Source organism: Eschrichtius robustus, chromosome 10, assembly GCF_028021215.1.
Source record: "Eschrichtius robustus isolate mEscRob2 chromosome 10, mEscRob2.pri, whole genome shotgun sequence".
Classification (NCBI taxonomy): Eukaryota; Metazoa; Chordata; class Mammalia; order Artiodactyla; family Eschrichtiidae; genus Eschrichtius; species Eschrichtius robustus.
The window spans coordinates 57,054,026-57,081,798 of NC_090833.1; the positions used below are offsets into that span (position 1 = coordinate 57,054,026).

Genomic DNA, 27,773 nt, shown 5'->3' on the forward strand with positions numbered 1-27,773 from the left:
TTCACCACTGCAGACTAGCCAGGAACCCACTGCCACATCCCACATCAGTTCAGGGTGTCCATATATCAATACATATCATCATCCCTCATAGTTGCCAACGTCCTACACACTTGGATAAAACACTTGAAAAAATTTAAAGGCCAATTAGCATAAAAGAAGAGCAAAAAAATTAATTATAGATAAGACCCAGAAGCATAAAAATGTTCAAACTTGAGACACACAAGTTTTTAATCCTGTAACAGAGGAGACTTCCCTGGTGGCGCAGTGGTTAAGACTCCATGCTCCCAATGCAGGGGGCTGGGGTTCGATCCCTGCTCAGGGAACTAGATCCCACATGCATGCCACAACTAAGAGTTCGCATGCCACATATAAGGAGCCTGCCTGCTGCAACTAAGACCTGGTGCAACCAAATAATCCTATAACAGATATACTCTAGTCCCTATGGGACCAAATTTTCCAAGCACCTGTGGGCTCTGCCCCTACCCAGATAGAGCTAATACACATACAGCAGGCCCTCCAGGACCCACAGCTTCCAAATTTGTGGATTTCAACCAAGAATCAAAAATATTCGGAAAAAAAATTTTCAGAAAGTTCCAAAAAGCAAAACTTGAATTTGCCAGTGTTGGCAACTATTTACATATCATTTACATCGTATTTACAACTATTTACATAGAATTTACCTTGTATTAAAACTATTTACATAGCATTTACATTGTATTAGGTATTATAAGTAATCTAGGGATGATTTAAAGTATATGGGGAGGTTGTGCGTAGGTTATATGCAAATGCTGCACCATTTTATATAAGGGACTTGAGCATCCAAGGATTTTGGTATGGTGGAGGGTAAGGGGGCGCCTGAAGCCAATCCCTCCTGGATACTGAGGGACAATTGTATTCCCTGATTGGCCCTCATCATAGCCTGGTCTTGACAACCAATTTTACATTCTATTGGGAACAAAGTGAGTTAATAGAATGAGTAGTCCTCTGTACACCAAGCTAATGGACACTCATGAGCCATCAAGAGTAGGGTAGGTACTTGGTCATGCTTCTGAAAGTTATAATGGTTTGAGAAACGTTTACCATTCACTAATCCATTGCTCATCATGACAACCTAGAAGTCAAGACAGTCTGTGACTTGAAGAACAGAGAGTTAAACTGTTTCTTACTGTGATAAAATCAAGACCTCACCTAGAGATTATCATACTAAGTGAAGTCAGAAAGAGAAAGACAAATACCACATGATATCAGTTATATGTGGAATCTAAAAAATGATACAAATGAACTTATTTACAGAACAGAAATAGACTCCCAGGCACAGAAAACAAACTTATAGTTACCAAAAGGGAAAGGGGAAGGGGGGATAAATCGGGAATTTGGTATTAACAGATACACACTACTATATATAAAATAGATAAACAACAAGGACCTACTATATAGCACAAGGAACTATATTCGGTGTCTTCTAATAACCTATAATGGAAAAGAATTCAGTTATATGTATATAACTGAATCATTTTACACCTGATGCATTGTAAATCAACTATATGTCAATAAAAATAAATAAATTTTAAAAAAATCTAGACCTCAGGCTTTACCAGTCACATTTAATAAAAAACACTCCCCAAAAAACACAACTTAGTGAGTGTCTGGATTATTTCTAATGTTTGCTCACTGGTCACCATTTCTCATACCTACTAATGAAATCTGACTTTGGTCCAATCAGCAGAAGAGCCAACCTAGTACATTTAGGAGCCCAGAGTTTGAGTTACTGTGTTAAATAATGCCAAGATCCAATGGACATGGAGAAAAGGGGAGAAGAGGGAAAAGTCCACAATCAGAGGTCTACCGCTGAACCTCTCTGAAATGGAACATAGCAGAAGCAGTCTCTAAGAGCAAGTTTGGGGGCATGATTGGTCTAAATAAAAGCCCAAATCCTAACCATGCAATATCCACCATTGTACTTCACGATAGATTTAGATTCCTTTCTCCCTTGGAAAAGAATGCCTTTCTAGAGAAATAGTGTGGGATCCTTAAGTCCAAAGTGGCAGTCTTTTCCACCTACATAGTAAGAGAAGCATTTTAAAAAGGCAATTGTGTCATCCAAACCCTGGGCAGCACAGCCCCAGGAAAGCTGTGTGAACAAAGAGGAGAGAGGAAAATGATCAGCTTCCCCCCAGAGTGAGCCCCACAGCAGTGCACATTCCTCACTCTTGTCCTTCCAACTTGACAAAAACAGCTTCTTCCTGTTAACAGGCCCAATTCCAGTAACTATCTTCCTGAATATGAAGGACAATGAAGCAAACCAGGGAGGAAATGAGACAGAATGAGAAAGGGAATGTCCATTAAAAAACACTTGGATGGGACTTCCCTGGTGGTGCAGTGGATAAGACTCTGCGCTCCCAATGCAGGGGGCCCAGGTTCGATCCCTGGTCAGGGAACTAGATCCCACGTGCATGCCACAACTAAGAGTTTGCATGCCGCAACTAAGACCTGGCACAACCAAATAAATAAATAAATAAATATTTAAAAAAAAAAAACACTTGGATGGATAAACAACAAGGTCCTACTGTATAGCACAGGGAACTATATTCAATATCCTGTAAGAAACCATAATGGAAAAGAATATAAAAAACTATATCTATATAGATAGACAGAGAGATATACATATATATAAAATATGAAAAACTATATATATATATATATATATATCTGAATCACTTTGTTGTAAACCAGAAACTAACACAACATTGCAAATCAACTATACTTCAATTAAATAAATAAATAAATAAAAACAAAACACTTGGAGACAAACTGTCATTCTCCAGACGTCTGCCTACAGCCTCAAAGAGCAGCCAGACCTTGCATTACTGTGCCCTCCCAGCCATGAAAGTCCTCAATCCTTTAGCGATCTAAGCAGTTAAGTTCTTTTCTTGTGGAATAAATACCTGCTTCTGACCTTGTTTATTCCTCTACCTCAGCACGTTGCATAACGCCCTGGTCCTAATGTACCAAGAACAGAGTTCAGTGACCTGGGCACCATTCCCTAAGAAACTACAGGTGGGTCTCACAATGTTCCTGCTTCTCAGAATTCAGAATGAATGCTTCCTCCTTACATAATTCCATATAAGAGCCTTTCCAATAGTAACTCCCTTGTCACTTGCACCTAAAACGTCAAGGAGAATTTTGTACCAACCACTTCCCCAAATATACTTTCTGGTAGGAATAAGCTGATTTAGCTGTTAAATTTCTAGGCCTAGGTTTTAATTTCCCATACATGTGAACTTGGACAAGAACTAGGAGAATGTCATTAGAATAAACAGGCAGGCTACGTGGGTCAAGATACCTGCTACACCCCAACACACACACACACACACACACTGTTCCCCACCCTTAACCCATTCCCAAACACACAACACAATTTTTTTTTGCCACAATTATATGGAAAAATGTATCCATGCTTTGCTTTTGCTTTTCTGACAATCTAAAAATATTATGCCTAAATTTCCACAGAGTATATATTATTCTACCATTTACATTAAAAAATAAATATATAAGGATATGTTGTATATTCACAGAATATCTCTGGGATGATTCTTAAGAAACTGGTAAGTGAGAAGGGGTCTTGCTTACCCTGTATATCTTTTCATGCTTTTGAATTTTGGATAATATGCCTGTGTTATTTATTCAAAAAATTTAAATTGAGTTAAAATGTTACACCCAGAACAAAATCCTGCTTGTGAAATACATGGGTGCGGACATCTGCCGTCCCCACAGTGGCTGGCTGTCCGCAGAGCATTTTCCAGGCAGCCCAGCAACACCCAGCATGGGGCAGCCACTCAACCAGCAACAGAGCCTCCCTCCCACTCCCTGCCCTTCATGTGCTTTGCAAGATTCTCAGAAAAGGGCTCTAAGGAAATCATCAGGACTGAAAACCAACAAACTCGTATTTGAATTTCCCAGAAAAGGCTTTTCCTGCCTGAGGCTGAAGGGAAGAGCTGGGGCTAAAATGGGAGGACAGAGACTGCTTTAGCATTTTTCTTGCCAAAGCTGCTCAGGAACCATGGGGTGGAGTCTGGGGTCTCAAGATAAACAAACCATGGATGATAGCATATATCAGGATTTTCTGATTTCCTGAGTGGAAGCCAGAATTTGCCTACAAACTCCATCCTAATGCGTAGCCTTTTTCTAACTTCGCCTAATCATTTGCAGCACCTCTCTCCCTCCCCCATAAATAAGTGGGCTTAAGCATGGCTTAACCCCACTTACCCAGCCCATTAAACCCTACTCCCTCTTATTTGTCAAGTTTCTTTCCCTAGCAAAGGAGGGTTTCACAACCACAGTCTGCTGAATTATAGCATTTGTTCAGTCCAGGAAGGCAAACCAATCTATAAGCTCTGTTAACGCAGAATAATGACATGGGAACTCTTTGAATTGAAAACCCTTCAAGACTGGCAGTGGGGTGCCCACCCCATGCGTCAGGATGTGGTCTGGGCAGCACCACACAGGCCTGACCTGGGGCTCTGGCCCCCCAACCCTAATCCTGCCAGGCTCTTTCCCATCTTCTTGCTCAGCCAATTAATACCCCAGCTCACCCAGCCCCTCATGAGTCTTGGGAATTAGAACCCCCAGCCAGGCACTTCCAGCCGAAAGGAGCCAAGGCACGTCCAATCCGTGTTTCTGACGGCTCCATGGTCCCTCATCTCCACAGGAGTGAGCAGTCCCCTAGAGCTCTGCCTGCTCACCCAAGAGATATACAGGTTCAAGATCTTTATAGCAGCTGTAGGAAACCCAGAACAGCATCCCATGGTGGGGTAGTGGGGACATGTCTGTTATTTACTTCTTGGACTTGGGTCACACTACTTTCTGTTGGAGACCTCCTCAACCGCCCCTTTTCATTCAATCTATAAACATTTACAAAAGAAGTGTACAGAGAAACATTACAATTTATTATATTTACATGGAACACCAGTTGACCTACGTAAGCAGGCCAAATGGTCAATTTGAAATGAGAATCAGAGTGGAAGTCCTGGAGTGTTTGTTTTTCCTCTTTGCTGCCCTGTGAGCAGCTTGTCATGGCCAGCAGAGCAACAACAAGAAGGGACAAATATGTATTGAGTCCAACTCAAACAATTTAACATGTTTGCAGGAAAGAGAGAATTTTTATAGATCAAAGGAATACAGGCATATGGAGAAATTTGTAATCCAGCCAAGAATCTCGCCAACTAAATTATAATCTCCTTGTGGACAGGGGCATAGTGGTTGCTAGGTACATACTAGGTGCTCAGAAAATACAAGTGAATGAAAATTCACCTCAACTCCCACATATAGTTAGCTCAATATTCACAATAACTCACCCATCACAGAATCCACAATGACAAATCAATGTGCAAGCTGTTCTCACATCCCTAAAGGCATGAGCTTCAGAGAAACATTTCTAAAGGGAAACTTGCAGCTATTAAGCAAGTTCTGTGAAATAATACAGTGCCTACAATAATTTCATATTTTCCAAAATTTTGTTTCCTTATTGTTTAATCAGTTAGTACATTGGATGATATGGACATTGAGAATCCTTACTAAAATTCCCAGTTTGCATTTTTATTAAAATACTTCAGGTTTAACAAGTAAAACAAACCTGAGCAGTCAAAACGAGATCAAAGTTCTTCACACATCATGTAACAGAGATTTCTAAAAGCAAACCACAATGCCATTTGGTGGGGTGAAAAGAGGACATAAGGAATAGAAGCCACAACACTCACCCTCCTGCAAGCAGCACACAACCTCATTGTGCACCACCCCCCTTCAGGCTCCCGAGCTGACTCAGAGGTTTAGCAGGTCAGGCCCCCTACTCCCATTCCCATAAGGTGGTCACTGAGCTCCCATCCCAATGTGGACGGATGGGACTGCCTCACCTGTCTCCCACCCGAGCCAGCCTGTGTGGACCTTGAAGTCCTTGGCCACTTGACTTTACCAATCCTCAAACTAAGCTAAATTCAGGCACCCCATTTCTCTGTTCCTGCTCCCAGGTCACTAAATGATGCTGGGCGAGGGGATCCTAGCAAACCTTACAGATTCAAGCCATTAAATCTCAGCAGGACTTCCATGCAGGGTGATCTAGGCTCCTCACTACCCAGATGATCACTTTCTCACTCTTCTAATGCTCAGTCTCGCCCTTCCTGCCTCTTACTTAGATCATCAGACAGGCAGCCCCTAAACTCCTCCCACCTCAGAGTGTCCTTATGTCATCATGTGGACTTTCTTCTCTCTTATGCCTAAGAAAGGTCCAGAATATGACACTGAGGTCCACAAACCCCTGACTTAAAATGTATCCTCTGGCCTCTTGGATTACTTCATCTCAGGCTGCTCTGCCTGTGTCCTTTTCCATGCTCTATTTCCCAGTATCCTGGTTTCCACTTTCTTCCCAATACTCCATCCATAGGAAATCTCACTCATTCTCGTTAATTCATTCAAAAGACTCACTAAATCTGCAACTCCATCTCAAATCTCTCTCTTGAGCTCTAGACTCGTTATTTCCAACTACTGATTCAGCTTTTTCAAATGCATGTTCCTGAGCACCTCAAATTCAGTTCTGCTCAAACAACACCCATGATCTAGGCTTCCTCTAGGACCCTCCTCTTCTCCCTGTTTGCTCTCTGTTAATGACATCTCCATCACCCCAAGACACTCAGCCTAGAAACTGACTGACTGACAGTCCTACCTGCTGTCCCTCTGGACCGACCACCATGTTTGTACCAAAACCATACTTCCCACAGGCTGCTCCCAGGCAATTATTGATACTAAGCCCAGCAGGAGAACTAATGCAGACCCATTCCTGTAAGATGTGGGACTCCTCTGATGGGTGACTTTGGTTCAAGAACTCTGCTCAGTCTGACCAAAACTTTTTAGATCTGTGCTGCAGTCTATGATTCTTCTTACCCAATTCTTCCATCCTTCTGCCCCTCCACCAGGGTCAGACCTGAATCACAGTCTAAAGGCTCCCCTGCCTTCTCCTGCTCCCACTCTTACATATCTAATATCAGCTTGGTGACTGCTTCCTGGTAGACACATTTAAAATCTCACCTCTAAAATCTCCAACAGAGGGCTTCCCTGGTGGCACAGTGGTTGGGAGTCTGCCTGCTAATGCAGGGGACACGGGTTCGAGCCCTGGTCTGGGAAGATCCCACATGCCGCGGAGCAACTGGGCCCGTGAGCCACAACTGCTGAGCCTGCGCGTCTGGAGCCTGTGCCCCGCAACGGGAGGGGCCGCGATAGTGAGAGGTCTGCGCACCGCGATGAAGAGTGGCCCCCGCTTGCCGCAACTAGAGAAAGCCCTCGCACGAAACGAAGACCCAACACAGCTAAAAATAAATAAATAAATAAATAAATAAATAAAGTAGCTATTAATTAAAAAAAAAAAAAAAAAAAATCTCCAACAGGGCTTCCCTGGTGGCACAGTGGTTAAGAATCCGCCTGCCAATGCAGGGGGCATGAGTTTGAGCCCTGGTCCGGGAAGATCCCACGTGCCGCAGAGCAACTAAGCCCGTGCACCGCAACTCCTGAGCCTGTGCTCTAGAGCCTGCGAGCCACAACTACTGAGCCCGCAAGCCACAACTACTGAAGCCCACGTGCCTAGAGCCTGTGCTCCGCAACAAGAGAAGCCACCGCAGTGAGAAGCCCGTGCACCGCAACAAAGAGTAGCCCCCGCTCACCGCAACTAGAGAAAGCCTTCGTGCAGCAACGAAGACCCAAGGCAGCCCAAAATAAAAAATATACAATAAAATCTCCAACAATCTCCCAGCTGGTCTCCTTGCCTCTATCTCAGAGGCACTCTGCAAAACACAGTTTGAATATGTCACTTCCCTCTGTAATAACTGTTAATGTCTCCCCATTATGTAGAGGAAAACAAATCCTTTATCATGGCTTTGGGCCCTCCATACCTTGCTTTCCATACCTCTCTGCAGCTCAATATTCTACACACATGGTCTACTCACCATCCTCAAATAACCATGTTAGGTTATTTGAGGCATGTCCACACTTCCAAGCCTCTGCTCATGCCATAACCTCAGCTAAACCATTCATCCTATTTGCAGACCTAAGGAGCTATTCAGTATCTATCTCCCTATCAGTTTTAACCTACAGTCAGGGACCATATCTTTATCACCCTTTACTTCCTGATTCTTGCACCCTCAGTGCCTAAAGCAGTATTGTATTTTCCATTGAAGTCTCTCAAGGAATGAAAGTAGATGGAGGAGGCTGTAGACATAGATTTGGTAATAGTGGCTTATAACCCAATGGTGACAAAGGGGAGTAGGTTGGGGCATTTAGTGTATGGGCAAATGGCCCTATGTACCTCAACAGTCCTCAAGAGTAATACCATATTTAAAGCACAGTATATTTTATTTTGATAGCATTGAGTACTTTTAATTCATTATAATTTATGATAGCAAGTATATGCTAATTTAGATGAATGTGGTAGTTTTTAAAATATCTCTGCAGAAGATTTTTAGGGCAGTGAAAACACCCTATATGCTACTATAATGGTGGATACATGTCATTATACACTTGTTCAAACCCACAGAATGTACAACACCAAGAGTGAACCCTAATGTAAACTACGGACTCTGGGTGATGATGATGTGTCAACGTAGGTTCATCAGTGGTAACAAATGTCCCCCTCTGATGGGGGATGTTGATAATGAGGGAGGCTGTGCATATGTGGAGGCAAGGGGTATAGGGGAATTCTCTGTACTTTCTGCTCAATGTTGCTGTGAACCTAAAACTGCTCTAAAAAGGAACGTCTATTAAAAAAAATTATGTGTGCAATCTTGTTTGCACTCCTCCCTTCAAAAGGTGTAAACTAATTCCCCTTCCCTTGAATTTGGGCCAGTCTTAGTGACTCACTCTTATGAACAGCATATGATATAAATGATACTATAGAACTTCCAAGACTAGGTCATAAAAAGAATAGTTTCTGCCTGGCTTTCCTTCTCTCCTGAATCACCGGCTCTGCAGGAATCCAGCTGCCATGTTGTGAGGACACTCAAGCAGTCTGTGGAGAGACCCATGTGAGGAGGCACCGGGGCCTCCCGCTAACAGCCAGCACCAACTTGCCAGCCATGTTTATGAGCCACCTTGGAAGTGGCTCCTCCAGCCCTGGTTGAGCGTCCACCAATGTGCGACCACAACCTCATGAGTGACTCAGCCAGAACCACCTAGCTTAGCTGCTCCTGGATTCTTGACCCACGGAAACTGTGAGGATAATAAATGTTCATTGTTGTTTTAAGCCACGGTTTTGTAGTAATTTCTTATAACGCAAGAGATAACTAATACAGTAACTTTTCCAAAAAAGTGCCAATTTTTAAAAATATTGTTAAAGAATTCCATTTACATAAAATCTTTGATGGTGCTGGATGAATTCCACGATCCTTTAAAAAGATGAAAAGGAAAAAGTTGTTTTACATTTTAAGTTCTTTGTCTCAATCACATGACCTATTTGGTCCCTCATCACCATATGTCAGCATGTTTGTATCCTTGCATGTCAAAAAATAAGCAAGTCCTGTGAAAGGATTTCAATCCAAAATGGAACCCAAAGGGAGTTCCCTGGTGGCCACTGCTGTGGCCCAGGTTCAATCCCTGGTCGGGGAACTCAGATCCCACAAGCCATGTGGCCCGTCCACAAAAAAAAAAAAAAAAAAAAAAAGGAACAATTTGAGACAGCAGAAACATAAAGTTGAAGAGGAAAAGGATGGGACTCATACAGCCAAATGAAGATAAGGTGCTATCAGCAGAAAAAGGACTACTAAAAAAAAAAAAGATGGAACCCAAGGATATGAAATGGAGAATCTCACACATGCTCCCTCAGAAGAACGGAACTTAAGAACTGAGAGACTGATTTCCTGTAAACGCCTGATTTACGGAAGACTGAGACTTATCTCTGGACCAATGAACATCCACCAAGAATCTCTCCATACTCAAGCCAATGAACTTACTGGCTGGATTCTGGCTGGATGTCCCTCTCTTTGTGCTCCCTGCCCACAAACACAACCTGCCCCAGACCCTCAATAACTTGTTTGCAGCTTCTACAGCACATGTCTCCTAAATTGCAATTCCTCTGCTATTCCCAGATAAACTCAAATTTCTGGTAATTTGAGCTTGTTTCAGTTTACATCCTAACTTCGATTGATAGTTCAAAACATATTAACGCTTAAAAATGATACTTTACAAAGACTGAGATTTCTCGTTTGGTGTTCTAGTTTCAAAAGGAAGGGGAAAAAACTGATCACAATTTATTTTAGGATTCATCTCTTTTAAAATAAATATTTTCTTTTCACCTCTCCACTTTTATCAGGATATACCACCACATATTTTTCTGAAATATCCCTGTAGTATAATAATAAATATCTCTGGTCTTTGGTATTTCCTGAGTGACAGGAGTATCTTGTGTTATTCATACTCAAGTCCTTTTGAGCACACCTGAGTATCTGCTAATAAAGTGATTAGGGTGGGGTCCCTAAATAGCCTCAGGATGGGGCTGGTCAGCAAAAACACCAAGTGATTAGAGGGCTGGAACTTTCAGGCCCACCAACTGACCTCTGGGAAAAGGAAGGGGGGAGGGGTTGCAGGATAAGCTCTATAAAAACAGCAGATTTGATGAGCTTCTCGGCTGGCTAATACATCCCTGTGCTGGGAAAGTGGTCCACCCCAGTTCCATGGGGACAAAAGCTCCTGTGCTCGGGACACTTCCAGACCCTACCCTATGTACCTCTTCATTTGGGTGTTCAACTGTATCTCTTATAATATCCTTTATAATAAACTAGTAAATGTAAGGAAATGTTAGTGTTCTGTAAGCTGCTCTAGAAAATTAATTGAACCAGAGGAGGGGGTCCAATTTATAGCCTGTTGGTCAGAAGCCCAGGTGACAGCCCTAACTTGTGATTGTCATCTGAAGTGGGGGCAGTTTTGGGGGACTTAATCTGTGAGGTCTGATGCTATATGCAGGTAGACAGTATCAGAAGTGAGTTAAATTGTAGGACAACCAGTTGGTGTCCCCTGAGAACTGAAAATTGCTCGGTGGTGTTGGAAAACACTCCAGAATCCCCCAAATCATTGACAGCATAATTATTCTATTAAGATTCCATCCAGGATGAGACTATAACAATACTCAAATAATTCCGTAATTATGCTTCACACGTTGCATTTTGCCGTTTTCTTTTTCTCAATGAAGGAGCTGCCTTTTTGAGTTTTTTCCTTCTTATAATAACATATTTACACACAAAGAAAACATAGTCAATGTAAAGATTTTGTCTTTCTTTCTAACAGGAAAAGATATACTTAAACTTTTCACATTGTTTTCAGAAATCCCTGTTTTGCTATCCAATTTCACATCATTTCTGTACACTCACAGCATTTTATTCATATTTCTTATGACATCTTGGACACTTTAACTTTCTGAATCAATTTATGTTAAGATGGAAGCTCCCTGAGGATAGTGACTGTTTTTTCATACATTTATCCTCACAGCTCCTTGCCTATAGTAAATAGCCATAAACACTTACAATTTAGGCAATAGGTTGACTGTCCAAGGTATCAGTCAGATCAGCAGGGGTCTGCCTAACAAGAATTTATGACAAAAATACAAGGACAACAGACTGCTGTGAGAGTCTAACATATAAATAAGGAATAGCCAGACCACAGAACTTTCACCCACAACCTGCAGCAACCTACTCAGGAAACCAACCCCCTTATCTACAATAAACCACCTCTGAAGTCAGCCTGCTACAGATTAGACTTGCAGAAAGCCATCTTTTGCTATCTCCAGCGACAATGGAGGAAAATGAATGATAACTTCTATAACAATTGGCCCAAAAGGGCCAGGACTTGATTAATAACTGACAGCTTCCCTACTCTTGGTCCTTGCTTCCAATTTAGGACCAACCAGACAAAGCCAAACAAGCACCCCTAACCAATCACATAGGAAGCCCTGCTTTAATTGGCCCACCTACAGCTTGCCCAGGCCAACAGGGCACACCTGAAGTCTTTCCTTTATTTCACTATGAGGTCTTCCCACTCCTCTGCAAAACAGAAGTCTGACTCCTAGAGCAAGTTCAGAACAAACAGCCTTTGCTTTTCTCATTTGGCTGGTCTTTATTTATTTCCACAGTTGTATAATGAAAATCCATTGGAATTATCCTAAAGATGAAATAATAATTCATATGTGCTGGGAACTGAAGGAGCTAGGAATGGCCAAAGGAGAGATTTGTCACAGACTGGAGAGTTTACAGGTTGCACCTCACAACAGACTTAATCCAGCTGAAAGATAATTGACGTCCACAGCCAGGGGAACAACTGCCCTGTAGGTGTCCTTGGGATCAGTTCAGAAGAGTGCCCATGGACTTCCCTGGTGGCATAGTGGTAAAGAATCTGCCTGCCAATGCAGGGGACATGGGTTCAATACCTGGTCTGGGAAGATCCTATGTGCTGCAGAGCAACTAACAGCATGTGCCACAACTACTGAGCCTGCACTCTAGAGCCCACGAGCCACAACTACTGAGCCTGCACACTGCAACTACTGAGCCCACACACCGCAACTACTGAACCTCATGAGCTCTAGGGCCCATATGCCCCAACTACTGAGCCCCTGTGCTGCAACTGCTGAAGCCCGCACGCCTAGAGCCCGTGCTCTTCAACAAGAGAAGCCACCGCAATGAGAAGCTTGTGCACCACAAAGAAGAGCAGCCTCCGCTCGCCGCAACTAGAGAAAGCCCGTACGCAGCAACGAAGACCCAACGCAGTCAAAAATAAATTAAAAAAAAAAAAAAAATGGAAGAGTGCCTAACCCCACCTGGGTGACAGAGTCACCACCTGCAGCTGCGTTACACAACACCCCCTCCCTCTGCTCACTGCCCTCCATTAACCATTTATTAAAATCACTCTAAATGATATCTCTTAGAACACTAAGTTCTCACAAGACTGTCAGTCAAAAGTCTCATTCCGACAGCTCAGCCGCTCAGTTCTGGTTGAATAACTTGAACACTAAAGGGTTTAGTGTCTCCTGTCTCTTCCTAAGCATGCTCACAATAAGCAATGTGCAATTTTGTGTAAACTTTAAACCCTGCTTCTGTGAAGTTACAGGCTAGTTCAGTCTGGTTCACTTGAGATGGCTTCACTGAAAATACTATACTGACAGGCATAGCATAGCCGAAAGTGACTGGCATGGTTCATAAAGTATTTAAATTTTGTATTAATAAAATAAATACATAGTTATTGTAGAAAATCTAGAAAAAGCAAAGGAATAAAAAGAAATCTAAAATCATCCATAACGGCACCATCCAGAGAAACAAATGTTCCCACTGACATATAGCCTTCTAGTTTTTTGTTCTTTGTGTATGTCAGTGAGGGATGGAGAAGTCACTTGACTAGATGAATCTGATAGGGTTTTGAACTGAATATCTTTGCTTGTTTCTCTAAAGTATGGCTTACTGTGAAGCCAACTAATGATCAAGGTATTCTTTCAAGGCACTTCCTGAAGTGTCCAAGGGGAGGGGGAGTATCCTGCGGGACGGCTGAACCGTCTGTACCTCCCTGACTCTGTCAGGCCACTCTGTCCTGTACAAGCTGGTCCCTTTAGCTCCAGCACTCTCCCCCAGCCTTGTCCAGCAGAGCATAACTACTCGCCCTTCGATACCCAGCCCTAGTCCTGAACTTTTGTCATCCCTTCCCTCGCCCTGGCAGCGGGCCTGAGTGTTCTCACACCTGTGCTCTCAGCCTGCCGCTGCATCTCCACTAGGGCAGCTGGCAAATGGCAGAGTGATTCCATTGTGATTGGCCTTGTGCATACCCGTAAACTGGATGCTTTGGAAGAGTCAGGACAGGAGTTTTCCACTTTATACACCCACCCCCTTGCAGAGGACACAACGAAGACAATGTAGACTGATGGCTGGAGTGTGAACAGCAGCTGGTCTGTGTGGGATGAATTCTGCCTTCACCGCTTACCAGTGGTGACCTCGAGCAGGATTCTTACCCTCTGTATGCCATGGTTTCTTCATCTTTAAAACAGAGTTGTTAACGGTAGTTACCCCTCAGGGTTGTAATATGGATTAAATTAATACATGAAATGCACTTTAGAAAGTGCCCAGTACATGGTAAGCACTACATAAAGATTTGAGATTATAAAGTTATGCATAAGAACTAACCCAAGTACCTCCCTGCTGCTTACAGCTCTCACAATCTTCTTTTTACTCAGCAATGAGGGATTTAAGACTCATCTAACTAGCTCTTATTACTTTTCTCTGTATGCAGTGAACAAATACTTGGTCTAGAATTCCTCTGACTACAGTGGAACGCAGGCATTCAGCATTCACGTGAAACCAAGTTTGGATAATGCTGCTCCACTGTTAAATGAAAATGCTTCTACTAGAGGTTGGTCACCTGTACCAATTCGCTCTCCGCACGTGGAACACATTAATTACCCATGACGTGTGCACAGCTCAGAGTAAAACACTGATGCCTTTCTGATGCATTCTGTGCCGCCCACCACCACCTCCACCTCCCCCTCCCCATCCTCCCCATTTCCGGCCCCCAGCTCACTTCCAAGTAGCAAGCTTTGTTGGAGAGCCAGCCCACTTCAGGGCAAGGGGGGGACACTCCTGACTGTGCAATATTTTCTGAGTCACCTCAGATTAACCAGATGGAACCAGCCCCAAGTCTCACAGAAGCTGGGTTTAAAGTTTACACTTAAATTGCAAAGTACTTATCAGAAGTCTGCTTCTAAAGAGAGGAGGAGAAATGGAATCCCCCAAGGTTCAAATTAGTCAGCTGGAAACAAGCAGCTGAACTAAAAAAGGCTAGGTAACTTTGACATGGTTCCTAGACGCTAATTTCTTCAGGAACATTTTATTTTAGAGTATACAGTAAAAGGGCTGACCTAACATGTCCTGACTTTGAAAGTCTCAGGAGGGCATTTACTTGTTCAAATGTTCACCGATGGCTTGCTTTAAAAATATGTAACTCTTCACTCTAAACATTCAATTAATCAGGATTCTGATTTCCTAAAACTGAAATAGATAAGGCTTCCAGCTATCCCCAAGTCTTAATCAGTTCAATTGGACAAAAAGCGCGTATTTTCTTCTATGAACAAGGTCCCCGCCGTCAGGGGAAATGGTTCAGATTTGAAACTAACAAAGGGAGCAGCCCTCAGCACGCCCTGAATTACAGCATCAGCCAGCTGGAGCTAGACCTGCTTCACACCTCAAGTTGTATACTTTAAAACAGAATAAAGCTTGCCTTCCACATATCCCTTCTGTCCTAAAACCTAAAACAAACCAATTGTCTTCTCTTCACTTGACTCCAGAAGTAAGAGATAGCATTTTTATGATTCAAAACCATGAGAATTCTTTCCTGTTTATAAAAAAAAAGAAAAAACAGCTCTTCAGCTCTGCCTATTTGCCTTTAATTTTTTTGTGGATTCTTGCTCAGTCCATGGAAGTCAAATGATCTTCAGACCATTAAAAATATTTTAAATATAAAATAAAATTCTCTTTCTGTTTGAATTTTAAAAATAAATAAATAATAAAAATAAATAAATAAATAATAAAATTCTAAGAGACTCTATGGGTAAACTAAGATTTCTTAATCAAGCATGAATCTTATTTCTGTTTCTCTATAAAAATCATTCAGGCTTTAAAAGTACTGCTGCCTTTCAGTAAGTATAAATAGTAAAATTTGGATGTGAGAGAGAACAATCTGAAGATACTGTGGTATAAAGAACCTTGGGGTAGGAGGCCAGATGTCTGGGTTTCCCATTTTTGTCACTTCCCTGTTTGCATGACTGTAGGCAATTCCTTTTCCCTTCTGAGTATCCTGATCTGCAGAGAAGTGATGACACCTCTCAAGCCAAAGGATGGGAGAACCATGGCCTGGGACAGGTGCCTGGAAAGTTGGGAGTCCTCTACACGTGTTTGTGCACTGCCTTCCCCTGGAAAGTCTGCTGTCTGCTCACTGAGATAAAGAACTGAATTATTCCACCCTCTTCCGCCCCGTGAGGTACCCAACGCTGATTTATTTTCATAAACATTCTCCCTCCTGAGCAATCCTAACCCACAGCTGGACTTTCAAAGACCATAGAAGACAAATAGGCCGGAGCAAGCGGAGTCTCCCGGTCACTTACAGACTGGGTCATCCATTTTCAAGGGTCTTTTCAAGCGGATGCTGGCGGGGACGGTCTTCTCGATCAGTTCATCAACGCTCTAAAATTAAAACGCAAGTCCGTGAACACTAAAGGCAGAGGAAATTGCTTCTCAGTTAAAAGTCACCTCTGTATTTTGCAGCTACAAAAGCTTGTGGGAAACTTCATTTAAATTGTCTAATTAGGGTTTCTTTTTAAAAAGAACTTTGAACAAACCAAAAATCACTGGAGAAAAAAAATAATGAGTCGGGGTAGTGATTCGGCCACTCCGGGTTGGATTTCAGTGGGCAACCGGAGATAATCGGATAAATCAGGAGGTCCTCCTCTTGCAAAGTGAGAGCTCATCTGCAGGGCGACTTAGGTTGAAAAATATACGGTTTTGAGGCGCGAAGAGCGGGTGGAGAAAGTAACCTGGTGGGAGCAGGCTGGGGCACGCGGACCGAGCACGCGTGCTTGCTCCCACACCAGGGGCCCCGGGCCAGGGTGCGGGTCCCACGCGGAGCGAAGCAGAGCTCCTGGCGGGGGCCGGGAGGCCGTACGGGCAGAACCGGGGTGGCGCAGGGTGAGGCCTCTGAGGGCCGGGTTGGGGTCCTTACCGCCAGCCCCAAGGCCTGTAGCATCTCCCTCTGGTCTTTGTCCCCAGGGCCGATATGCCTCCTAGCAAAGTCGTCGTGTCTGGGCAGGAGGCGCTCGAGGAGGCGCGAGGCCCCAGCCCCGCCGCTATCCCCGCCGCCGCTACTGCTGTCACGGCCCCGCGGCGCCCAACAGGGCCCCGCGCCTCCAGCCAGGCGGCGGCCGCCCCCGACTCCGCAGCCCAGACGCAGCCCCCAGGCCCTGGCGCACGTCTGCATGGTGGTGGTCACCGTCCCCTGCCGGGCCGGCGAGGGTCAGCCGCGCTTTCGGCTCCTCTTCTGGTCGCGGTCCCCTGGGTAGCGGCTGCCCCCGGGTGGCTGGAGCCCCTCCCCGCTGGACGACCGAAGGGACGGATGGATGGTCAGAGGCAATGAATGGGTGCCGCGCGGAGCCCGGACACGCGCGCAAAGTTGTTACTCCACTCGAGGCACCTGCTTCGCACACTTTAAGCGTCGTTCTGGGGGTGGGCAGTGGGATACGGCCAGGAAACGCTCGGCCAATGGGAGTGAACGGAAGGGCGGGGGCGGGGTCTACCCCGCCCCCGCCCCCTTTCCCTACCCCCTCCTCAGGCCCTCGGCGGACTACTGCTGCGCCTCGCTCGGAGTCTTCCATTCTCAATTACTCCTACTCCATCTCTGGTTGACGCGGGGTGGGGGCGCTCCATGCGCTCGGTGCCAGAGGCCACAGGCGAAGTGCCTGGGGAATTCAGCTGAGATGGAAGATGATTCCAACCGAGAGGCCAGACTCAAAGAGTTGGTTAGTCTCCATTAATTTTGGGGTATCTTTCCTGTCATATCTCATGGAAACCAATATGCACAGATGAGAGTTCTTATATAGTTGTAGGATCGTGAGCGAGTTACCCAACCTCTGAGCTTAGGTTTCCGCATCTCATAGAGCTGGATGGGATTTAAAAAGAGATTATGCATTGAAAGCACTGCCATAACACTAGCCTTGAGCGCTCTCTCTCTCTCTCTCTCTTTCCTCCTCCCCCCCCCCACGCCCCCCCCCGCGGGTGTGTGGTATAAAAATGCAAAAGATACAAAGGTATACATTTTGCACTGTCATCTTAGTTGGAAAATTATTTATACTTGGATATTTTTGAAATCTAATCTCTCTAGTTATCTCTTGAGATTTTTATCGAGAATGAACTTACAAAATTCCCACTGTCATTCTAATATGAGGAAGAGAGAAGGACAGAAATCAGCAGAACATTAGGTGTACTAACACTAGGAAAAACAGAACGCGTCCTCTTTCTCCTCCTCTAAGCTTCCTCCTTCAATTGTCTTCTGCACACTCTGGGTTCTGTAGCTGACAGGCACAGAGACTAGGCAGAGAGGCAGGAAAGTATAAAATAAAAAGCAGTAGGCAAAATGTTTGTGTGGCAGGCGGGGGTGAGTGGTGAGCTAGAAAGGCTGGGTGCAATGTCTCTGAACAGCTTTTCATCCATTTGGAATTGAAATTACAGCCTTCATAAAAGTTGGGAGATATCCTCAGTGCTAGAGGCCATGGGGGGAGGGGGAGAAATGTGCATTTATTCCCCATTCCTGACTATTCTTTTTCCTGTGTATCACAGGAACTGGAAGCAAGAGAACTATAATTCCAAGATTGGCTCCAGAGTTCTGAATGTTATTAGTCTTCTGTCAACAAAATACTCTTGTGTGAGAACTGGAAAATGGAATAAAAGTGGAAACCATTTTCTTATTTCTCTGACAGCAGCAGACAGATGCATGGGTGGCAGCAGACATGAAGCGCTTCTTTACCAGCCATCCATGTTGGTACAGCAAGGCAGCTGTGTCCATCAATGGAAATGTCCTGTGGTTTTCCAACCTAGGAGGCAGCAGGAATTTCTTACTGTCCTGGACTAGAGCTTCAGTGGTTGACCCGAAGATGGTGGTATTCTATCTACCCTGTCTCTTGCTCTTGCAGTCCTTCCACTGGTTTTATATGCACCTATTCCTGGCACTTTAATCCAGCTATGCTTGAAATATTTTGAGTGTTTTGTTTGTTTTTCTAAATAAACCTTAACAAAGACTGTAACTGAGGCCAAAAGTAGCTTTAAGGTAGTAATCTTAAAGCTTAAACGGATTAGCTATCTGACCCAGTTCTGTTTGAAGGCAGTGATAACATTATCACTAGTGGAGAATGAGATCATGATAGTCTTAGGCATGAAATGGAAAGAGTTACTTAAATTATCAGTGGGGAATAAATTGCCTATTGAAGACAGGTCTTTGCTAGACCAAATAGTTGCTAGGTTAGACCCTTCTGGTGGGAATGATGCCTACAAGGACTATAGAGAGGGCTAGTGGCTTTTGAATGCCCTGGAGAGTTTACCGAATAAAATGACAGCTCAAAGAACTAGAGAGCTTCAATGCTCTATAACTTCTGTAGCTGCAGGGAGAAGGTATTTACAAGTCAGACCCAATGTTTGATCCAGCTGATTGTCAAATTATCATACAAGTTGAATCCACAGCTTTATTAGGACTCATATGTGAAAGCTTGGGATTAATTTAAAACCCTAAGATTTGGAATGGGGACATCTTCGTAGTTTGGGTGGAATTTAATTATCTTTTTTAAAAAATTTATTTATTTTTGGCTGCGTTGGGTCTTTGTTGCGCACGGGCTTTCTCTAGTTGCGGCGAGCGGGGGCTACTCTTCGTTGCGGTGCGCGGGCTTCTCATTGCGGTGGCTTCTCTTGTTGCGGAGCACAGGCTCTAGGCGTGCAGGCTTCAGTAGTTGTGGCTTGCGGGCTCTGGAGCGCAGGCTCAGTAGTTGTGGCGCACGGGCTTAGTTGCTCTGCAGCCTATGGGATCTTCCCGGACCAGGGCTCGAACCCATGTCCCCTGCATTGGCAGGCGGCTTCTTAACCACTGCGCCACCAGGGAAGCCCTTAATTATCTTGAATCCTCAAATCCCACTGAGTTCCCCTTGCCACTTGAAGCAGTCCCTTCTCCCCTCTCTGAGATGCTGGCCATCCCTTGCTTGATGATCCTGTAATGGCTTCACTGAAAAATTAACCTTTCAGGGACTTCCCTGGCGGTCCAGTGGTTAAGACTCCACACTCCCAATGCAGGGGGCACGGGTTCGATTCCTGGTCGGGGAACTAAGATCCCGCATGCCACACGGCACAGCCAAAAAAAAGAATTAATCTTGCAAAGGTATGCCAACGCTTCTTTACCCCTAGATCCACAGCCAGAGTCAGAATGCAGCATACCCTAGGAAGGTGAATAAGATGTCTGACACCAGAGGAGAAGCTTACACAGGGAAATAATTGCAAGACATTGCTAATGTACATTGGCACTGGAGGATTCCTGTGTAGGAGTGGGTTCTAACCAAGGAAGAAGGAATATAATATTGAAGTGATTGGTGTGTTTGCAGCACTAGAGATTCTGGATTTAGTGTATTAACTCAATAAGTCAGGAGTGGCTCTAAGGGTCTGCTGAGTTGGTTGACTGAAATCAGACTCAATAATGGCCTTCATTAAATTAGGTTAAGATACTAGAACTTTCTTGGTTTAATAGAGAAGAAAGGATCCAAAGACTTGGTGAGAGGGAATTCCCTGGTAGTCCAGTGGTTAGGACTCCGTGCTTTCACTGCTGAGTTCCCAGGTTCAACCCCTGGTCAGGGAACTAAGAGCCCACAAGCCATGTGACCAAAAAAGAAAAAAATAAAAATAAAGAAAAAAAATCAAAGACTTGGTGAGATAAGAGTGCTGGATTCATCATGTGCAACATACTCTTCAACCCTTTCAGTGTATTCCTCAGTAAGACACAGAGGACAATATCTTCACCAAAAGAAATCCATTGGTTCAAGAGGATCAGCATTATTCTTGATAAGCTCTGTACTTTATGTCTGCATGTGTGAGATGATGGTGGAAGATGCCACTGTTGAAATGGGCTCCCTGATTTCAATGGTAATGATGGAGTTCCAAAGTGGTAGAGGCCAGTGGCAACACTAGAAAACAGAGAACAGTGAGCAAGGTTGCTATAATGCACAGCAGAGTTAGAGAGGTAATCGGGCTTGATCCACAGGGATCTTTGGTGTTCACTAATCAATGAGTAGCCTATGAAAATCTTACTTAATCTGGTGAACCAAAATTTGATATGTCACCCAAATGGAGAGACCCAGTTGCTCAACTAGTTCTCTTACTTTAGCTGGTTTCATAGACCCAGAGCATCTTAGATGATGGGGATCTTAAGAAAGAATCCTTGAGAAAAGATCTTATGGCCCTGTTATAAGTATATACTGTAAATCTTCCTCCTAAACTCTCCCAAAGATACCTGTGGTCATTTACCAAGTGTGATGGTTAATCTTATGTATCAATTTTGCCTGGGCCACAGTGCCCAGATATCAGGTCAAACATTATTCTGGATGTTTCTGTGAGAATGCTTTTGGATTAAAGATTTAAATCAGTTGACTTTGAGTAAGGCAGATTGCCCACCATAAAGTGGGTGGGCCTAAACTAATCAGTTGAATCCCTGACTAGAACACAAGACGGATCTCCTCTGAGCAAGGGGGAATTGTGCAGTAGACAGCCTTTGGACTTGAACTGCAACATTAGTTGTACCCTGATAGCCTTTGGACTTGAACTGCAGCACTGGCTCTTCTCTAAGTCTCCAGCCTGCAAGCCTGCTAGTGCAGATTTTGGACTCACCAGCCTCTGTAATCTCATGAACCAATTCCAGAGAGAGAGAGACTATATATATAGAGAGAGTGTGTGTGTGTGTGTGTGTATAAATGGAGAGATAGAGAGAGAGAAAGAGAGTGTATGTATACTATTGATTCTGTTCCTCTAGAGAACCCTGACTAATATATCAACGAAAGAAAATATCCAGACTTTGGGTGGATTATTAGAACCTTGTTCTAAGATAATGCTAAACTCTTCAGATCCAAACCAAATAACTCTAGTCCACAAATCACAGTGGGGTGTTATGAAGATTAGAATATAAATGGAGATTTGGGATTTCTGGTTTCAGTTCCACTATGTAAAGAGCAAGGAAGTCATCCCTCCTGTCCTTAAAACAAGAAAAAGGTGAACAAATGAAAAATCAATAACTTTTGCACACATCTGAAAACTGACATTGCAGGGCAAAATGCCACCCTGAAATCTGATGAGACAGGCTCATACAAAGAATCACAGCCAAGATCTGATTACCTGGAGCAGAAGCCACTGGAGCCCTAAACAGGTAGGAACACATAATGGTAATTATGATGAACTGCTGGATGCTAAGTGTGGACTAATTTAAAAGAGACTAATTTAAAACTCCTGGGAACTACAGTCTTAGTGAGGCTCTCACACTTTCTTGGGTTTTACCCCCAGAAGCCCCACCATAGTTAGGGTGAAGATCCAAGAAATATCTCCTCATAGCATTGGTAGGGGAAAAGAATGAGTAATCACTGTGAAATATGCCCAGAGTCTTCTTTATGACAAAGACCTACTCTGCAAAGGAAAGGACTTTACCAGAGCTTTATCCCAGCTGGAGAAGGGAATTCCTTCCACTCTATCCCGCTCCAGCCTTCTGGTCTCACATAATGGGGAAAAAAAAAAGTCAAAAGGGTTTAGTGCTTCAAGGAAATAGACTGGGAACTCTGCAACCAGGGAAAGAAGTATGGGGCAGGGGTGGGAGTGAGGGAGCTTTATCACTGGAGAAACACTTGGAAGTTCACAGTCCGAGACGCAGGCCCACAAAAACACTAATATTTAATTAGAACATTAGGAAACACTTCCTCTCCTCCACTATATACCACCACACACCACATAAACAGGGCTACAATAAAAAGAACTAAACAGGCAATATATATATATTTTTTTTAATTAATTAATTTATTTATCTTTGGCTGCACTGGGTCTTCATTTTGGTGTGCAGGCTTCTCATTGCGGTGGCTTCTCTTGCTGCGGAGCATGGGCTCTAGGCGCACCGGCTTCAGTAGTTGTGGCTCACGGGCTTGGTTGCTCCGTGGTATGTGGGATCTTCCCGGACCAGGGCTCGAACCTGTGTCCCTGCATTGGCAGGCAGATTCTCAACCACTGTGCCACCAGGGAAGTCCTAAACAGGCAATATTAAACACAGCCCAACTCTAGCCAAATTAACATAAATCTCATATTAAAGCCCTATTTACCTCAGTTCCTAATACCCAATACAGCACACTGGGCTTTCAACAAAAATTACAAGGCATGCAAAAAGTCAAGAAAAAAACTGTTTGAAGAGACAAAAATCATCAGAACCAAACATGCATATGATATAGGTGTTGGAATGATTCTAAAAGGAATTTAAAGTAACTATGTTAAAATAACATGTTAAAAGTTCTGATAGAGGGACTTCCCTGGTGGCGCAGTGGTTAAGAATCCGCCTGCCAATGCATGGGACACGGGTTCGAGCCCTGGTCTGGGAAGATCTCATATGCCATGGAGCAACTAAGCCCATGCACCAGAACTACTGAGCCTGCACTCTAGAGCCCCCAAGCTACAACTACTGAGCCCACGAGCCACAGCTACTGAAGCCTGCATGCCTAGAGCCCGTGCTCCGCAGCAAGAGAAGCCACCGCAATGAGAAGCCCGTGCACCGCAACAAAGAGTAGCCCCCACTCACCGCAACTAGAGAAAGGCCACGTGCAGCAACAAAGACCCAATGCAGCCAATAAATAAATAAGTAAATAAAATTTAAAATTTAAAAAAAGAAAAAAAGTAGACAGCATGTAAGAACAGATGGCCAGTGTGAGCAGAGAGATGGAAACTCCAAGAAATAATTAAAAGAAAATGATAGAAATCAAAACCCTGTAAGAGAAATGAAGACTACCTTCTAAGTGATCATTAGTAGATTCGACACAGCTGAGGAAAGAAATTAGTGAGCTTGGATAGGTCAATAGACCTTTTTCCAAATTGAAATGCAAAAGAAGAAAACTGAATGAAAAACAAAAAAACAGAAACAAAAAGCCAGACCCAAACATCCAGAAACTGTAGGACAATTTCAAAAGGTACAATATATGCATAATTGGAATACCAAAAGGAGAAAGGAGCAGAAGAAATCTCTGAAGTAGTATTAAGTGAAAACTTTCAAAAATTAAAACAGGAGATATCCTGGCAGTCCAGTGGTTAGGATTGTGCACTTCCACTGCAGGGGGCACAGGTTCGATCCCTGGTCAGGGAACTAAGGTCCTGCAAGCTGCATGACAAGGCCAAAAAATTAAAAATAAAATTAAAAAAAATTAAAACAAACATCAAACCATAGGTCCAGGAAGATCACAGAACACTAAGCAAGAGAAATACAACAACACTTAGGCATATCATATTTAAATTGCAGAAAACGAAAGACAAAGAGGAAAATCTTTTAAAAAGCTAGAGGAAAAAAACACCTTACCTATAGAGGAACAAAGGTAAGAATTTCAGCAGATTTCTTGTTTAAAAAAAAAAAAGTATGCAAATAAGAAGAGAATGGAGTGAAATATTTAAACTATTAAAAGAAAAAACCACCAGCCTAAGTTTCTATACAGGAAAATTATCCTTCAAAAATGAAGGATAGGGACTTCCCTGGAGGTGCAGTGGTTAAGAATCCACCGGCCAAAATGGTACAGATGAACCAGTTTGCAGGGCAGAAATAGAGACACAGATGTAGAGAACAAACGTAAGGACACCAAGGGGGGAAAGTGGCGGGGGGTAGGGGTGGTGGTGGGATGAATTGGGAGACTGGGATTGACATGTATACCCTAATATATATAAAATGGATAACTAATAAGAACCTGCTGTATAAAAAATAAATAAATTTCAAAAAAAAAAAAAAGAATCCACCTGCCAATGCAGGGGACACAGGTTCAATCCCTGGTCAGGGAACTTAGATCCCACATGCCACGGAGCAACTAAGCCCACGTACCACAACTACTGAAGCCCACGCACCTAGAGCCTGTGCTCTGCAACAAGAGAAGCCACCGCAATGAGAAGCCCACGCACCGCAACGAAGAGTAGCCCCCGCTCGATGCCAACTAGGGAAAGCCTGTGTGCAGCAACAAAGATCCAATGCAGCCAAAAATAAATAAATAAATAACTTTTTTTAAAAAGTGAAGGATAGGACTTCCCTGGTGGCGCAGTGAGTGGTTAAGTATCTGCCTGCCAATGCAGGGGACATGGGTTCGAGCCCTGGTCTGGGAAGATCCCACATGCCACGGAGCAACTAAGCCCATGCGCCAAAACTACTGAGCCCACGTGCTGCAACTACTGAAGCCCGCACACCTAGAGCCCACGCTCTGCACAAGAGAAGCCACCACAATGAGAAGCCCGCACACCACAATGAAGAGTAGCCCCCACTCTCCACAACTAGAGAAAGCCTGCACGCAGCAATACAGCCAAAAAAAAAAAAAAAAAAAGTGAAGGATAAATACTTTCTCAGACAAAAATTGAGGGAATTCATAGCAAGAAGACATTATCTATATTTTTGCTCTTTCCATTGTTTCTTCTTCCCTTCTAATGTTCCAAGAATGCTTCTTTTATCATTTTCTTTTTGTTTAGGGAACTTCCTTCAGTCTTTTTTTTTTAAAGGCTGGCATCTAATTCTCAGTTTTCTTTCGTCTGAGAATGACTTGATTTCTCCTTCATTCCTGAAAGATATTTTCACAAGATATAGTATTCTGGGTCAACAGTTCTTTTCTTTCAGCACTTGAAAAATGTGTGCCACTTCTTTCTGGCCTCCATGGTTTCTGATGAGAAATCATATCATTCAAATATTTTTCCCCCTATAGATAAAATGTCATTTCTCTTTTGCTTCTTTCAGCACTTTTCTTTGTCTTTAGTATTCAGAAGTTTGACTACGATGTGTCTTGGCATGGATTTCTTCGGGTTTATCTTATTTGAGGTTTTCTCAGTGTCTTAGTCAGCTTGAGCTGCCACACTGAAATTCCATGAATGAGGTAGACACAACAGAAATTTATTTCTGGAGGCTGGAAAATCCAAGATCAAAGTGCCAGCCAATTCAGTTCTGGTGAAGGCTCTGTTTCTGGATTGCAGATGGATCCCTTCCTGCTATGTCCTTACCTGGACTTTCTTTGGTGTGTGCACAAGGAGAACGAGAAAGAGGAAGAGAGAGAGAGAAAGCTCTTCCTCTTCTTATAAGTCCACCAATCCTAATGGATTAGGAACCCACCCTTATGACTTCATTTAATTTTAATTACCTCCTAAAAGCCCTCTCCCCAAATATAATCACATTGGGGTTAGGGCTTCAACCTATGAATCTGGGGATGGGGAGCACAATTCAGTCCATAGTACTAAGCTTCTTAAATATGTAGGTTTGTATTTTTTGCCAAATTTGGGAAATTTTCTGACATTATTTCTTTCTGTGGCCCTTCCCTCTTTTTCTCTTCTCCTTCTGGGACTTCAATGACATGAATGTTAGATCTTTTGTTAGAGTCTCCTATGTCCCTGAGGCTCTGCTCATTTTTTTTTTTTTTTCTTCCCTGTTTTCTCTCTGTTGTTCAGACTGGGTAACTGTTATTGCTCCACCTTCAAGTCCACTGATTCTTTCTTCTGTCTTTTCCATTCTGCTGTCAAGCCCAGCCATTGATTTATTATTTATTTATTCATTGGTATTTTTCAGTTCTAAAATTTCCATTTAGTTCCTCTTTATAGCTCTCATTCAGGTTGAGGATTTTCCTTGTTCTTGATATGATGAGTAATTTTGCATTGTATCCAGGACATTTTGGATATTATGAGACTCTGGTTCCTATTTAGATCTTCCATTTTAGAAGGCAGTCAAACTGTTTAGGTTCAAAATGCATGTCCTGGCCCACTTTTGTGGTCTATGTTTCAAGTGTCAACTCATTTTCAAAGCCTTTGCATTGCTATTCTGGTCTGCCCTACTTGGGTGTGACCCAGAAGCCAAACTGAAACCTGGGCAGTAGTCCACACATAGTTCAGTTTGCTGTGTTGATTACGGTCAACCTCATGGATGGTCTGCTCAAAGGTATGCCCAGGACTTCATACACAGATTTAAAGAATCCTGCTTTCCAGTTCTCTCGTCTAATTCTCACCCATTCACTAGTTGGGAAGGAGCAGCACGTTGCCTTTTTGCAGCTGTTCACTTAGTGTAGTGCAGCGACGGTCAAGAATGCACCCCCTCACAGTCTCTGTAGTGCCAGGTTAGGGGATAGCTGCGTCTGCTTGTGTTGGTGCAGGCCGGGCAATGTCGACAGGGCTCCATCCCACAGGCTTGGCCAGAAATAGTGACAATGGGGATGCGTGTGGCTTTTTTCATGGTGTTTACCTGGAGTAGTATGGGTTCTGTCCTGAAGAGTCACTGTTTTCCCATTCCTTTGGCTAGTGAGAGCAGGATTCCCTTGTACTGAGGCCTGGATATACAGGAGGCAAAATAAAAACCTCACGAAGCTCACTGCTGGGCCAGTTTTCAAGTCCCAAAGGGCCTGGCCAGGCCACCTTCTTTTCCCCAACCTTTCAGAGTCTTATGATAAGTGCTTTAAGTATTTCAACCAAGGATTTTAGTTATAATTGGCAGGAGAAATAAGTAAAAATACATCTAACTCCATTTTTTTCCAGAAGCATAAGTCTGATTCATATCTCTTTCAACTCTTCTGCTTGATCTGTGCAGGACATGATTTTAGAGCTTGATAATGGATTATGAAAATTTATTCAGGTAGGGATTCCAATTGGATCTGCTTTTACTGATTACTGGAGCAGATTAACATAGCCCCTTGCAACTGGTGTACTGCTATTAATCTGGGCAGACTATTTTTTCTCTATACCAATTAGTAAAGACCACCAGAAGCACTTTACTTCATCTGTCAGCAGAAGCAGTACACCTGCCTGTCTTTCCACAGGGCTGTGTCAGCTCCTCAACTTTGTGTCATGCTCTAGTCCGCCAGGACTTTTTTTTTTAAATAAATTTATTTATTTTATTTATTTATTTTTGGCTGCATTGGGTCTTCGTTGCTGTGCGCGGGCTTTTTTCTAGTTGAGGCGAGC

The 27,773-nt window shown here is 43.4% G+C and overlaps 1 protein-coding gene across 2 annotated transcripts in view; it reads right to left on the reverse strand.

Annotated features, from left to right (window-relative positions):
* GLDC (glycine decarboxylase) overlaps positions 1–17,066 on the reverse strand; it is a 98,858-nt gene extending 81,792 nt beyond the window's left edge. The window contains exons 1-2 of one of the 2 annotated variants that reach the window (XM_068552020.1): positions 16,777–17,058; positions 16,163–16,241 (exon numbers count right to left, since the gene is read on the reverse strand). In XM_068552020.1, coding sequence (XP_068408121.1) covers positions 16,163–16,241; positions 16,777–17,031 — 334 coding nt within the window. In that variant the 5' untranslated portion in view covers positions 17,032–17,058. Of the gene's footprint in view, positions 1–16,162; positions 16,242–16,776 lie in introns of both variants that reach the window. The other variant, XM_068552019.1, reaches the window with a different exon arrangement.
* Between the last annotated feature and the right edge of the window lie 10,707 nt (positions 17,067–27,773).